The sequence below is a fragment of the Vespa crabro genome, chromosome 24 (genome assembly GCF_910589235.1).
Source record: "Vespa crabro chromosome 24, iyVesCrab1.2, whole genome shotgun sequence".
In the NCBI taxonomy this organism is placed as follows: domain Eukaryota; kingdom Metazoa; phylum Arthropoda; class Insecta; order Hymenoptera; family Vespidae; genus Vespa; species Vespa crabro.
Genome location: NC_060978.1, coordinates 3,066,206 through 3,082,968, shown reverse-complemented (window position 1 = coordinate 3,082,968; position 16,763 = coordinate 3,066,206). Strand labels below are relative to the sequence as shown.

General features: G+C 35.4%; 1 protein-coding gene across 31 annotated transcripts in view; it reads left to right on the top strand.

The window, feature by feature from the left end:
* Window positions 1–16,763, top strand: part of LOC124432323 (CUGBP Elav-like family member 1) — a 264,155-nt gene that overhangs the window by 142,329 nt on the left and 105,063 nt on the right. For all 31 annotated transcript variants that reach the window (XR_006944228.1, XR_006944227.1, XR_006944226.1 and 28 more), the window contains one exon: window positions 15,896–16,065. Coding sequence is in view for 28 of the 31 variants with exons in the window: in XM_046981189.1 (XP_046837145.1) it covers window positions 15,896–16,065 (170 nt within the window). In the remaining 3 variants the exon portion in view is untranslated. The remainder of the gene's footprint in view (window positions 1–15,895; window positions 16,066–16,763) is intronic.

Sequence of the window (16,763 nt, the reverse complement as noted above, 5' to 3'; positions counted from 1 at the left end):
GGCCTGTCTTGCTCCGGTTCTTTCCTTATAATCAGTCCTAATGACTCGAGCCAAGTTTCACGAGCGTATTATTCATGGTCGCAGTTTGGCGTTCCTAGGAAGCGCACCTTCGTCTAATTTGCTAAAAGCTGAAAATTCAACGAGTCGTCGAGATCGACGAGGCACGGACATTCCAACGAAAGTCAGAAATTCAAGTAACGTCGCCTTTCCACTATCCTCTCTCTTCCCCTCTCTTTCCCTCTCTCTTTTTCTCTCTCTCTCTCTCTCTCTCTCTCTCTCTCTCTCTTTCCTTCTAAAGATGATGAGAGTACCAAGAGAGATCGAAGGGTCGTAAGAGTGGGACTTATTGGAAGAAGAGTTATTGAATCGCTTGTCGAAAGTTAGACGCGGATAAGTGCGTACCGTTTAAGAGATCTCGCTCGTTAAAGAGTCCTGCAATTATCGTCAATAATCTTCACTTTTTTCTTTTTCTCAATGAAATATACTAACATCGATAGAACTTCTCTTTAGAATAATTAAAATGCCAAAGTTTAAATTTTATGATTTTGTTGAATTACTCAAAGAAACAGAAAAAAAGAAGAGCAAAAAAAAATGATCGATCATAAATACAAGCTCTTTTAATGAAAATTTTGTAAACCAGGTTCAACGACGTAATTCAATCAAATAATTTTCTGTTCGTTAAGTCTGTAAAATTTTCACCGTCGGTAATTACTCGCGCAAACGTATTGAAATAGTTTAAAGTATATCATTACGCAACGTACTTCATAACAAAAGTCCGTAGGTGGTTAAATTTAATTATGTTGGTCGAGTACCTTTTACTAATTAAATTATTGAGGTAGTTAAATAACATCGATTTTTATGTAGATTCAAATAATATTTGATTAGTTTCGCTAAATGAAAAATTCTAGTTATGGCGGAATCGGGTTTTATTAATTTACTAAAATCTATATTTTTAATAAATTCACTGGTATGTTCAATAATAATAAAACTTGCTGATGCTACGGTATCGAAGCAAATTTTTATCGGAATTGAAATATCAGAAAGATCCACAAGTACGTAGGTACGTATATAAAAAGAGCCAAAGTAAAAAGACGCGAAAAGACTTTTCAAGTCGAGTCTCTCTCATTTACCTCTTTAAATTCGGATAATTAGTAACTTCGTTTGCTTCGAGCATTTATGAATTCCGTGTAACGTATATAACTAACTTTCTAGTTCAGAATTTTCGAAAGTCGAACGCCTCTTAACGAGAACCTTTAGAACTTTACTTCCCACTCTCTTTCGATTTAGTGATCTCGAACTTCATCCTTGACTAACATCTCGTTCGGTCTTTACGATTTTCGAGCCATTAGCCAAAGATCGATCGCGATTTGGCGAAGTTTTCCAAAAGGTACCACATCTCGGAACATTGAACTTGCAAGGAGCTACATCTTTGCGAGCATAGGTTTGAGTAAATGTAAATACGGTTAGATCTTTGGTTGAATAGAAGGAAGAAGAAGAGAGAGAGAGAGAGAGAGAGAGAGAGTGAGATAATGAACAGCCTGACAAAGTCGTACTGGAGGTAGACGTTTTCAAACGTCATGTGTAATTTTACGGACGAGTACGATAAAGGAGAAACAGAAGATAGCCAGTTAGTGGAACCCGAACGAGAAATTTCGTGTCTCTCTTGCGATCGTGAGATTTTATTAGATTAGTTGGTGGTTGCTTATTCGCTCGCTACCTCGGTCGTTCGCATCCCAACCTCTGGCAGTTAGTTTGTTTCACGAAACAGGAAGAAGAGGAAGAAGAGATAGAGGACCACTCGCAAGCGTGCTATCAATTGGATCATTAATTTCGGAATCTTGAAGTTAACGTGAAATACCGTTTCGTTTTCTCTGTGCAATGGTCTTGCATTTTTTAAACCTCCATTCGGGTTAATGAAAGTTTCATGCGGAGAAACCGCACGGCCTTCTAAACAAAGCTTCTGTACGAACGCGAGCGTACGATGCCACCGGATCCTGCTACCTTACCACCACTTGTAATTTTGCTGTCTCTTTGTGAGTTTTCCCAACCTTAGGAAGTTAATTAAGGCCGACGTCGCGAGAACGCTCCGGACTTCGTAATTCTTTTCTTGCAAGAAAGCTTAAAAACTTTCGTAAGCCTATTGTACCATGTCGAGCTCGTTATCGGGTACTTTTACGAGGGTTATTTTTCTTTCTCCTAAAGGCATCGCCTGTACCATGGCTTTTTGAGATCGTTCTACGACTCGTTGTCTGCAATTGCTTCTTTATAAGCCAATGTTCGAGAAAAAGTTTTGTCAAACTCTTATTAGACTTAAAGCGTATCGTACACTGCAAGAACCATTGATTAAAATAACGTGAACCAAGAGTAGAGTAACATTTCAAAATTATGTAAAAAATATTATCCTGGCCAATCGTTACTTAATATTTTTTTTTTTTTTTTTATTTTCTTTTTGTAAAGAAAATTCAATGTCACTCTTTTTTCTTTTCTTTTATTCGTCATAACGCATTTATCGATTAATTATTAAATAATATAAAGATCGAAGGAAAAAATTCAACGTCCAAACTGATCTGATTCTATTTGGAATTGTCTGGAGTGTACAATGAGATAATTGGAAATGACAAAGGGCAGGGCGTTATCGCGTCAGAAAGCAACGTAGTTCGAATTCGGTCGTGAATTTGGGCGAGCACTCGCGAGAGGGTGGCAGCCGCGTGTAAGAGGGTGCTCGAGAGAAGGCACAACGAGGAGGAAAGTGCATGGTGGCCCATTTGCTAGTAGGGATATGGAGACAGAGCTTGTAGGATCACGAAGCATGATTTCACGGGACGGTGGCCGGGTGAGTGTCATGCCATTGGATGGCAGAGCTATGCGAACTCCATGTATCATGTATAGAACTTGACGAAGCTATGCCAGTGCGCACTGTACGATGGGAGATGGACGTATGAAGATGGAAAGGGAGGCGTCTCTTTGCAACAATACTATGTCGTTTCCAAAACACGCTTCGAGACCGCGTGCCGAGCGTGTTTCACCAACGAAATAAGAGTACAAGGCTCTCGTGTCAAAATGGATAAACGATCGTCCCTTGGACTTTACGTAACATCCATTTTTCTCTGGTTAACATCGTCTGCCACAAATTTACTACTTTCGTATAGACATTTCAAAAAAAAAAAAAAAAAAAAGGAAAAATAGGCATCGAAATACTTTGGTTGGAGGTAGTACGGCATAAAATCTAATAAATTCTAATGGATTTACGTTCGAACGATACAAGTGTTTCCTTGATAGGCAATTAATTTCTCTCTTTTCCCCACTTTATTCTATTTCGGGGAAATTCTTTGGAAAGATCAAACCTGAATACGATGCTCTCTCGCAGAGAAATTTGCGCGGAACGTGAAAGGAAAGACAAAGAGAGACAAATAGTAGTTATATAGAGAAGAAGTCGATCGGGATGTACCATCATTGATCGATGTAGGCGAAGAGGAAGAGAAAAAGAAGTATATAAATGGTTGTTCCTCCCTTCCGGTCTTCTCCACACGATGAATAGAGAAAAGTGAAGGGGAAGAGGAATAGCCGGTCGCGAGGTGCCTTCGGCTCCCTCGGATCAAACGCGTATCCCGATAAAAATCCTAACGAATTCTTTCACCTTAAAAAGAGAAAATTCTTTCGCTCTTTGGCGAGCGGAATGGCGCGGTAATGCTGGAAGCATTGTAGATCGAATCATGCCCCCTTTGAGGACACGAATCCGACTGCAATTTTTCCGTGGGACAAAGGTTCGGTGCAGGTGGAGCGCGCGAGAGCATCAGAAAGGGCGAGTCTCTGAGCAAAGCGACGGGCAAAGCGGCTTCGTGGGCTTTCGAGTTCGCTTCGTCGAATACATTCACGTCAATTCCACGTATAACACCATAAACGTACGTGTATAGGGGCAGTCCTGAATTCCCTGCTACTATCGTCCTAAATATGATACCTATGCTTTTCGCTATAGCTTTCGTTGAACTCTATTCGTTCTCCAAGCAGCTTTTCCTAAAGTATACCAGTACCTTTACGAACAATAGTTAACATCGATGAATTTCGTTCATATGTTTATTATCTTAAAAAAAAAAAAAAAAGAAAAAAAATACGTTTATTGTTTATTATCTTAAAAAAAGAAGCAGAAGGAACAAGTTGCAAAAATAAGCGTACTTATTATAATATTTCTCCGTGTTCAGTCGTTCGTAATCGTTCGGAAATTATTAATTCATGTATGTTGAAAAATTACTAGTTTAGCAGATATTTTAATTTAAATATTACCAAGAGAGCAGGTCGATGCGATTAAAACGTGATTATTAACAACGTAGAAAAAAATTATTTCTTCGGTAAAAATTATTTATTAATTAATTTAGTAATTTTATAACTCGGTTGCAATCTGAACTTTCTTTTTGGCAAAAAAAAAATGAATTTGGTTCGTAAGAATTTTTTTTACAAAAAAATTGTTTATAATAAATTGTTAATTAATTATTAACAATACGTTGAAAAACTAAAGAATATCCTTCCCATTAAAATAATATTTGATTCAAATCTTTATGACTTTTAGTTTTAAAGATGTACCGAAATAAATGGAAGATGTGATTATTAATAATATAGAAACAAATTTGATTATTTAATAAAAAAAATTAATTTGTTTATTAATTATTCATTAATCCATATAATTTTCTAAATCAATCTCAATTCGAATTATTTTTTCGCAAAATTTATTTGGTAAGAATTTGTTTATAAAAAATTGTTTATAACAAATTGTTAATTATTTATTAACAATATGTTAAACAAATAGAAGGAATTATCTCCATTAATATGGCATTTGTTTCAAGTCTTTATGACTTTTAGTTTTAGAGATGTACCGAAGCAAATGGAAGATGTGATTATTAATAATATAGAAACAAATTTGTTTATTTAATAAAAAACTAATTTGTTTATTAATTATTCATTAATTCATATAATTTTCTAAATCAATCTCAATTCGAATTATTTTTTCGCAAAATTTATTTGGTAAGAATTTGTTTATAAAAAATTGTTTATAACAAATTGTTAATTATTTATTAACAATATGTTAAACAAATAGAAGGAATTATCTCCATTAATATGGCATTTGTTTCAAGTCTTTATGACTTTTAGTTTAAGAGATGTACCGAAGTAAATGGAAGATGTGATTATTAATAATACAGAAACGTATTTGTTTATTTAATAAAAAAACTGATTTGTTTATTAATTATTCATTAATCCATATAATTTTCTAAATCAATCTCAATTTGAATTATTTTTTCGCAAAATTTATTTGGTAAGAATTTGTTTATAAAAAATTGTTTATAACAAATTGTTAATTATTTATTAACAATATGTTAAACAAATAGGAGGAATTATCTCCATTAATATGGCATTTGTTTCAAGTCTTTATGACTTTTAGTTTTAGAGATGTACCGAAGTAAATGGAAGATGTGATTATTAATAATACAGAAACGTATTTGTTTATTTAATAAAAAAACTGATTTGTTTATTAATTATTCATTAATCCATATAATTTTCTAAATCAATCTCAATTTGAATTATTTTTTCGCAAAATTTATTTGGTAAGAATTTGTTTATAAAAAATTGTTTATAACAAATTGTTAATTATTTATTAACAATATGTTAAACAAATAGGAGGAATTATCTCCATTAATATGGCATTTGTTTCAAGTCTTTATGACTTTTAGTTTTAGAGATGTACCGAAGTAAATGGAAGATGTGATTATTAATAATAAAGAAACGTATTTGTTTATTTAATAAAAAAACTGATTTGTTTATTAATTATTCATAAATTCATATAATTTTCTAAATCAATCTCAATTTGAATTATTTTTTCGCAAAATTTATTTGGTAAGAATTTGTTTATAAAAAATTGTTTATAACAAATTGTTAATTATTTATTAACAATATGTTAAACAAATAGTAGGAATTATCTCCATTAATATGGTATTTGTTTCAAGTCTCTACGACTTTTCTTTCCAAAGTTATCGCCACTGAAAGATTACCATTCATAATTTGTATAGTACAGCTGTTCGTAGTAATAGTAGTAGTAGTAATAGTAAGACCGCGTAAATTCGTGGAATTTATGTAGGTCAGTGTGCCATCGAGCCACTTGAATGAAATTATGTAGGTTAGTGGGTCAACGTAAACGTCTTCCATATTTATGGGAATATTTTCAAAACTAAAAGTCATAGAAATTTGATCAAAACGTCATTTTAAAGGGCAGAATTTTCTCTATATTTTTATCATATTGTTAATAATTAATTAACAATTTATTATAAACAATTTTTATAAACCAATTCTTACGAACTAAATTCATCTTACTTTATCCTTTCAAAAAATTCAGATTCCAACTAAAATACAAAATAATATGAATAAATGATCATATAATTATATAAATAAATTAATAAACTTAATAATACTTTTTTAGCGAAATAAGAATTTTTTCCTATATTGTTAATAATTATCTTTTCCCTTCATACGAGAACATCTCTATACTTTTGTATCTCTATATTACTAAATCATAGAGTTTTGAAATATTATTTTGCAGGATTTAATTTTCTCTAATTTTTTAACATATTTTTAATAATTAATTAACACTTTGTTATAAACAATTTTTATAAATAAATTCATCTTTTTCCCAACAAAACATTCAGATTGCGATTGATTTAGAAAATAACAAATTAATGAATAATTAATAAACAAATTAGCTTTTTACCGAAGAAACAATTTTCACACGGCAAATCACTACAACTTTTAGTTTCAAAGATATTCCCATGTATATGGAAGACATTTACGTTGATACACGACCTACATAATTTCCTACATAATTTCATTCAAATTGGCTCGATAACACCCTGATAATATACTATATAAATTCCGAGAATTTACGTAGTCTTACTAATAATACTAATACTACTACGAACAGCTGTACTATATAAATTATGAATGGAAATCTTTCCGTGGCGATATGATTAAAAGGAAAAGTCGTAGAAACTTGAAACATACGCCATTTTCATATGTTTTTTTTATTTAGTTAATTTATTCTTTATTTATTTAAATATTGCAATAATATCGACATAATAAAATTGATTTGGTTAATAATTGTTAAAAACGAATTTTTTTTTCTTTCGTAATAAGAATATAACTGCGAAGTACCTCCTGAACAAATAATTTTTCAACATACTTAATTACTTTTTTCTAGAGGATACCAAGCTATAAAAAAATTATTATTGCCGACTCTTATAAACAAAGTTACTCCATATTTCTAAATAAAACGAAGATATTCAGGGGCTCAAAATTATGGTCCTGTTCTGTATATGTATGCACGCATAGTCATATGCAATAATAATAGAAAAGGTTCAATAAAATTATTATCCTGCATCCGATCTGTCTCTAAATAAAAGGATAATTTGTATCAAAAACATTGCAATTACGCTCTATTGCTGATAATCATATCGTAATTGTATTAAACATAATTATGGAATGCGTCTATTGTTATTATTGTCAATATTATTATTAGTATTATTAATATTGTTTTTGTTGTTGTTGTTATTATTATTATTATTATTATTATTATTATTATTATTATTATTATTATTATTATTATTATTATTATTATTATTATTATCATTTCGAACGTTACACATAATCGACGTTCGTCAAGGGAGAAATTAAAATGTGTTGAACCGGAACCTTAACATCGTTTTCTCATACAAATCGAATACAAAAGTGACCGAAGAGTTTATTTTATTTTTTTTTTTTTTCTTTTTTTTTTTTTGTGGAACGTTAAAACCACACTTCTTTTGTAGTTAAGCAAGAGAGAAACAAAGAGAAAGAAAAAGAGAATAGCCATTTCTCTTTTTGCCGTTAGCTAAAAACACTTGATAAAAAGCAAAGGAGAGCAAAGAACGGAAACTTCAGTACGAAGCAAAAACTATCTCGACTAAATTGGACGAAGGGAGTTGTACATCCGAAAGGCGAAACAACGGAAAATGATAGGACGACAGAGACGGCGAAACAAAAAAGATGAGAAGGATTCCGAGCAAAGGATCTATATAAAGAAGACAATATAAACAATTAGAGATCGATTTTGTTTTCCATGAAGCATCGATATTTTATTCACTCGATTGATTTCTTTTTTCACAACATCGTATATATATATATATATATATATATATATATATATATATTTCTTAAGAAAAGGATAACTCATTAGCGATCATTGATTTTCCGATCATTATCGATATGAAATGGAGTATTGCATCAATCGTGTGTGTATGTTTGCGTATAAGGAGAGGGAGAGAGAGAAACAAGGAGGTGTTGTTATCGTATTCCTAAATCTTTTCAGGCGTATTTGATATATTGCATATGCTAAATCGGTCAAAGCTTTTGAGGAGCTCGTACTCTAAGCTATCCTAAAGTGTTAGGTAATTTCGTTGATAGTGTCCTCGCCGGATGCATCCTAGGATGGAGGAATCGCGTAGTCTCGTAGTCACCCACTTGCGCACGTGACTGGATGCAGTTTACCTACTCGGCATTGCAAACACTCAAAACTCGAGTTAATCGTCGAAGCGAGAGCGTTTACTCTGTGCTGTGCGCTCGCGTTACGAAGGAGCGAGAAAGGAAGGAAGGAAGGAAGGATGAAGGGGCACGAAGTCTAGTAAGGGAGTTGGACCTTACTAAAGGGTTGGATGGTGGAAGGAAAGAGAAAGAGAGAGAAAAGCGTTGAGGTAACCTCCATTGGAGGGGATGAATTGAAGAGAGAGAGAGAGAGAAAGAGAGAGAGAGAAAAGCGTCGAGGTAACTTCCACTGGAGGGGATAAATTGAAGAGAGAAAAAGAGAGACCGTTTGCCATCGACAAACTCGACGAGCTTACGAGTTTGCTGTTTTACCAGCAACTAGAATTAGGTCGAGTTTGTACGTTTCGTGCGATTTCACTGTCAGAACCATGATGCGTTGTCGATTTAACTGACAGACATTGCTATTCGACTAATATCGACGTACCCGATACGAATGCCATTTCCGTCAGGAACTCTTTTTCGAGAGTCGATTTTATTTTAATATTCAATCTACATCACGCTTTGGAGACTCTTTTCTCATTATTTCAAAAAGAAAAAAAAAAAAAAGAGAAGAAGAAGAAAAAAGAATTGTATTTTTTATTTCTTATTAAATCCGAGGAGCATTCATCGAATGCTCTCTTATTTATCCAGCCGATTTTAAAATCCTTTATAGAAACATTCGCGTTTATATCGTTCGAATCATAGAATTTGGCGTTTTAACGCTATCAATAATTCGACGTTATATCACACAAACGCATACACACGGACGAGAACGTACACGCGAACGAGGCAAACGGAACGGCTAACGAATCGTTCGCGTAACTGATCACGCTTTTCTCGCTGAACAAACACTCGTTTGTTCCTCCGTCATCGAAGGGTGAACTAAATTTTCCCCTTTCTGGTACCTCTACTCCCCTTCTTTTCCCTTTCCTCTTTCAACCGCCCGTTCTCTCGACGTAACCATCTATGATTTTAGTCCGACGTGTTTTCGAACGAGATTTTTTAAATGAATTTTCACGATTCGTTTTCTTGAAGAAGCTTAAAAAAAAGAAGCTTTGACATTGATCTTCGAGTGGAGATCATTATCGAGATAAAAATTCAGATTTTTATATCGATAATCAACAGAGTGTTTTACAAAATAATGGGGGGAAGAAGAAAAAAAAAAAAAGGAAAAAAAAAAGAAATAAAAAAGATCGAGGAAAAGTGATGGGAGGGATGACGATGGTAGATGGAAAAATAATTAAAATCAATCGAGCAAATGCGGTGAAAAGGGCACGGTATAAGGTGCATGACGTGAATGAGAAGAAACGAGAATAAATACCGGACTAACGAGCGCGGAAATTGACGGACGCGTCCAAGGGTGCTTCAGACGGCGATACCACTAGGAATAAGAGCTGGAGCTCGCCCGATACCTTTGTCCCTCGTTAAATTCCAAAGACGATGTTATTTCGTTCTCCTCGTCATCTCATCGCCTTCTCCCTCGTCCTTCGCCCCTCTTTTTACGACTTTCCAACCTCGTTCTAAGCGAAGGCGATTATTTCTATTGCAGAATATAAGGACGTATAATATATCAAAATCTTTATATATATAAATAAACATAATTGCATTATTAATTAAATATATAATTAAAAGTGAAAATTACAAATATATATCTATTATTTCGTGACTCGTGGAATGATATATAAAAAGAGAATGAGAATATATTAAAATCGATGATACTAGTTGAAGGATTCTGTGTACGCGATAGGAGTGAAAAGAAAGAAGAAGTTGAGGAGCGAGGAGGGGTTAAAGTAAAGGAGGAAAGATCTCCACGGATGGCATCTTGATGGCAATGGTCCACCATTAGACGATGCGCTATTTCCATAAGAAATTACGACATATAATGGTAGTACGTGCAGAATCTCGTAATGTAGGGTTATCCGCATAAAGTCTTGAAAGGGAAACGACAGAGCTCTTTGAAATCGTGCCGGTCACCGGTCGTCGACGACATAAACGCTGGTAAGATCAACGAAACGACGTCAAAGAGAACGACTCTCTCTATTTCTCTTTCTCTCTCTCTCTCTCTCTCTCTCTCTCTCTCTCTCTCTCTCCAGATATATATATATATATATGTATATAATGGCCGTGCATTCGGTGACTCGTCTGGATTATAGTCATTTTTATTTCCTCGTATTCAAAAAGTACGATCGTTAATCCAATGGTAGTAACGAAACTCTCAAGCTTTATTGCTCGAGCGGATTGACTTGCACCAGAAAAATATTACTTTTCTTTATTTTCTCGTTTCAATGATTCTCGAAATAACTATTCGACGAGTAGAGGAATAAACAAATGTAAATAAAAATAAATAATCCATTATAATCGATGAATAAATTATTCTAGTCGTGTGAAAAGAAAAAAGAAAAAACAAGAAGAAACGATTACGTGTCAACGAGTGGACTGATCCCTAGGGTACTTCTTTGATTTACTAGAATCAAGAAGGTAAAGAAGATATAAGAAATCGATTATTCATTCTATCTTTTTCTCGCTGTATTTGATTTTCCTTTAATACAACGAAGATAACGATTATTCTTCATTCGATCGTTCGAGAAGCAAAGGGAAAAGGATAGACGGTGACTACTGAAAGGGGAGACACAGGAGCAACGATGTATTATGGATTTACTAGCAAAGAGGAGCACGTACGCAATGGAATCTAGTGGGAAATAATACGAGAGAAATTGCTTTCCAGGCCTGGCTTTATAGCGTTCGTTCCATTCCTTTGCTTTTCATACTGTGTGTTTGACGCGTCCTCGATTCTAAAGCCAAAGGATTTAGTTGATCCAATAAAAATGTTCGTTCTTCCCTTCGATGTTGTACCATAGATACATTTACGTAGGATATTTTTACATGGAGAAAAAATCTTCATAACCGAGATCCTCGAAGATAACGAAGAGCGCAGAATAGAAATACTCACTTTCGTTCGATTTTTAGATATGTTTTCCTTTATTTTCTTTTTTTCCTTTTTTCTTTTTTTTTTTCCCCCTCGATAAAACGAGTTTTCATATCGACAACGTGATAACACTTTAATCCATCGATTCTCTCTTTATCCAAAAGAAAACGTTATCGAAGAAATGGGCGGAATATGGGAGATTGGCTCGAAGCTATTAGAAGTAAAGGGAGGATAGTGTTAAAGTTTCCTTCGGAAGGAATAAACGAGTATAGCCTCGTCGTACGTCTTGAGCGGAACGACTGCAACACACTCGACCCCTGAGACTATTAAACGTTTTTCGTAGAGGAGTCTAAGCTTGCTGTAAGGCCGTACGCGGAAGAGAACTCGGCTGATGCTTCGTCCCTTAAAATATTGGCGAAGTTTCGAAAGTGGCGGATCCTGAGAGCCGTGAAACGAAACTCCCAGGGGCCATTGTTCGTTGAAACCTGTAACTTTGTAGAATCGCCACATACATTATCCGAAGGAGCACCGGCAAAGAGAGAGGACGCTCCGGATATCTTTAACTTTGCGCCCTTCTACCATTTTTCAGCCTCCGCCGACTGTACCGATAACCTCTCTCCTCTCCAACTTTTCCTTCCAATTCAGCCAATCGACACGGAAGACCGAACATCCTCCCTAGAAAGAACTTAATCGCTTTTCTCGTTAATCCCAAGACATTGCATCATTGACGCGCATGTACGCCCGAGGCGTGCTAAGGTTAACAAACAACAAATCGATAACCTCGACGGTTTCCACCATCGTCGAAGATGGAAAAGAAATTTCTATTATGCGAATAAGGTCACGAATATATTTTTGTTGAAGTCGTTGTGAAATTGAAGAAGAAGAAGAAGAAGAAGAAAAGAGAGAGAAAGAGAGAGGGAGAAAGAAAGAGAGTACGTAGATAGTATATTCTTTTTTTTTTTTTTATCGACTAACTCGACGCAATCAATTACAACAGCAAAAGGAAGGAAGCCATTACAAGCTTCTATAGCGTTCGATATTCATTTAAGTCGACGGCTATATTCCTTCGAGTGCATTGCTGACTTCCCCCTGGTACCATTAACGATCGGCTCTCGAGCCCTAAAAGTATATCGCTCGCACTAAATTACGAACGTTTCGTGCGGGGAGAAAATGACATCGATTATAATAACGCGTTCCAAACACTTTAGTCAGCGAAACGATATCGTTCCAATTTGGTAGAACAACCGGAGCCAATGATAAATCAATCAAAAAATCTCACGTATAGCCAGTTTCTTTCGATTATTATTTTACGAGGAACAATTAAGAAATTATAAAAAATATTACGAAATGTGATCGATCAAGGTACAAATATCATTTATCGAGTTTATTTAAAATTCTAATGAATTAGTTTCGATCGCAATGATCTTTGATTTACGCTACGCGAACTCTTGGACTAGTTTTTTATGCGTCAGGTGGTAATTGATTGTGCAAAATGATAGACTTCGTTAAAGAGTTTTCAATACTGTTGGATAGCACGAGAAGGATAGTAAGAAGGAAGGAAAAAGATGCGAGCGAAGGATAACTTTCCAAGTGGAGGAAAACTTTTAGCGTCTTTTACTCGGTCCGACATGGGGGTTTATGCCACGAGCTTAAGGGGAACACGCGTTATGCGAGGTGACATCTACGGGTTAGCCGGATGAGCGAAGATATAGCCGGTGTGGATGGAAGATAGAGGAAGAGAGGACAAATAGGATCGTAAGCACCTTCCTTTGATGTACTTCACCTGCATCATTTTGCCACTATCGTTCGCTCGATTTTCTTTTTCGTTCTTAGCCTTAGAAACTCGTAGTTTTTGAAACTCTTGCGTTATTAAAAAGTACCTATGACTTTATGAAATTTTTAATCACGGTTAAAAACACGTTAATACTTTATTTATAAAGTATTTATATCGAATTATTTGAACGAATTATTACATTATTATGATTTTCCGTCTGGCTTCGACCCATCTTATGTACTATAAAGGTGCACCGATCTTCTCTTAAACCCGAAAAAGATAGATATTTCTTTTCTCTCAATCCTATATCTTCGCTAATCCAATCGAATTGCTGGCGTATATGTAGTTCGCTGGCACGTGACCAACGTCGCGACGTCGATTGGAAGTACGGATCGTGCCTCGATCTGTCTCTATCAAGCGTACCGTTCGATTGACCAATCCTTCCCCTACCCTCTTCAGATGCTCTTTGATTAGTTAACGTACTCTCGCCTTTGATTCCGAAAGAGGATAACCAAGGTGACTGGAAGAAAGCTTTTTCCTTCCCAAGGGTCTCTCTTCCCTCTCAAGTTCTCCATAAACCGATCTCTTTCTCTCTCTATCTCTCTCTGTCTCTCATGCTCGCGCGCGCGTTGCTAGTATAGACGAAGATGAGAGGAGCAAGCCGAGCGAAAAATCGCTTTAAACCTCACCAGCTAATATTAACTTTCTTCTATCGTTTTCGCGAAATTTTCCAACTCTTTCTCTTTTCTCCCTAACTTTTTTTTTTCTTTCGGAACCATCCGATCGAAAGGAAAGACCCCCAGCCTCTATGCCAAGCCTCTAGGCATCCCCGAACGAGAGCTTTACGAGCCGCCTCCGCTATTATTTCGGCTTCATCTTTTGCATACCTCCGAGCGACGCTATCGATACACTCTAGGAGTCTTGATAAATCGTTGTTTGAGTTACGTTCGAATACGTATGTACCGTTCGTATTTGCAATATTTTACATAACACATTTTCAATATTCTATACGAACGAAATTAAATTTTTCTGATAATCTCAAGGAATAATATCGAGAACGATTGCTTAGAAAAATAATTTGTATTATCGTATAATGAATATTTTACTTGATAATACTTGATATTATTGATAAAAATTGCAAACTTGTCTAAAGTTTATGCAAATATATGTTTACGTACATACCAACTTTATAGTCGTAAGTAGAAGAACTTCAAAGAGTCTCAGTGGTCCTCGACGAAAGAGGGTAACTTCTGAAATGAAAAAAAAAAAAAGAATAATAATAAAAAAAGAAATAAAAGAATAAAAAAATAACAACAAAAAACTTGAAACGGCGAATAGGATGGAATAAATGAAAGGAGAACTTTGAAGTTACGTAATTTATCGAGGCGACAGAAGGAACGACGAGCGACGAAGCGATGCTCATCGGTTCAGTATTTTAACGGTGAGCTTCATGGAGGCGCGATTTTACGGCGCAACAAACTCTCGCGTCCGTAGCGTGAAATGGTAATGCCTTCCGCTCATATAACCGACCCTCACTCAACGATGCTCATAACTCATGCCGACTGGTTAACCGCGCGCTAACGTCCTCCTCGTGTTACTGCTTGTATCGCGGCTCGAAGGAAGTTAGAAAAAAAAAAAAAACGCAACGTGTGCCCGTCCATCGATCCTCTTATTCACGGTTTTTCTCATCGATTTGTAAAGTAATTGCTAGAATAATGTTGTGCGCATTTTGTTCTTCTTTTTTTTTTCTTAACGAAACATTTAAGAAATAAGTTGAAACGATCTTTTTAATTTTATATTATACTTTGATTAGAGAAGTGCGAATAATTTTGACAAAATTACATAAAATTTGTTAATTAATGGATATAATTACAAACAGCCGGCGATATTATATATAGATATATATATGTATATACATGATCTATATGAGAAAGTACGATAAAATCGTTTAAACACGATACGATATCGTCGCGTTCCCTTCGATTGGAAATTAATGCGGAATCGATTGATGACGACAAGAGAGAAGAAAATTAAGGTCAACTTGTATGTGGCCAAATAGTGTTAGGAGTGGCAAAATAATGACAGTGGCTATTGAGAACTAGTAGTATAATAACGTTTGAAAGATACGGAGGAAAAGTCTCACTTGAAAGATCCAGTTCTCTTGTACAATATACCATAAAACGCGACCGGTTTGCGACAAATCAACGCGAACGAACCGAAAACGTAAGTTTTCAAAGCGGATATGTACATAGGAGGGTGAAAACGGTCAAATATGTACACGCGATAATCAAACAGAACGCAGTCATTTGCCCGTATACGCACCAGCGATATACTGAATTATACGCGACTTCGATTCCGTCGCGACTAAGTTAATGTAAAAATTTGACATTAAACTGTGCCGTGATCGATCGAATCGTAATCAAAGTTAGCTACGAGAAAAATATATTTCAATGGGTTGTTCAATCAAAATAGACTTTTTTTGTCGAACGAAAAATAAAATTCGTTGACCGCGTGCAAAACAATGCAACATGTAATTTCATTGCAACATAATTGTACGAGCTTCGATGTTCATCTAATGAATCTTATTTATGGTGTTACAGCATAATGAACAATAACAGCGTGGAGCAGCCGGATCCAGACAATATAAAGATGTTTGTAGGGCAGGTACCCCACGACATGGACGAGAATGATCTCCGAACGTTGTTCGAGGAGTTTGGCCGAGTGCATCAGATCAACGTTCTACGCGACAAAACCACCGGTAGTAGTAAAGGTAAGGGAATAATCTAACAGGTCGTACGTGCTTGCCTTTCACTATTCATTTTCAGCACACCGCATGGTTTTATCAATTAATCGTAAGAAGTATAATATTCAGCGGTGATAAATGAGGGAGAAAAAATCTATCCTATTCGTCTATCGATCAAATAAATTAAATATATCAATGACCGAAAGTATTGACCGGAAAATACAATATCGTTTTCGTAAAATTTTAATGATTTGATAGATCATGTCTAGTTCGATGAAAAGTAATCGAAGAAAGGACCAAGTAAATCCAGGCTGATTTACATAAAAAGAAGACGGACAGGTGAATAGTGGAACCAGCAGAACGTCTATCAAGCAGTCGGTTATCGAAGAGAGCGAGAGAGGTTTGGGGGGAAGGTATTGGAGGAAGAAGGGAAAGAGAGAGAAAGTAGTCGCGTATACGTGGCACACGCGAGGATCGATGCCCAGACAGAGTTGGTCGCCGGTCGCGCTTCCACGGCCCTTCCTCGGTCTATTGATCGCTCCGAGAAAACCCTCCTCCCTCTCTCGTGTCTTCCGTAGCCCTCTTACGCCACTCTCTCTTCCTCTTTTCATTCCAATTAATATCACTCGTGTATATATATATATATATATATATATATATATATATATATATATGTATATATAGGTACCTCTTTTGACGACACGCGTATTGCTCTCGGAATATCG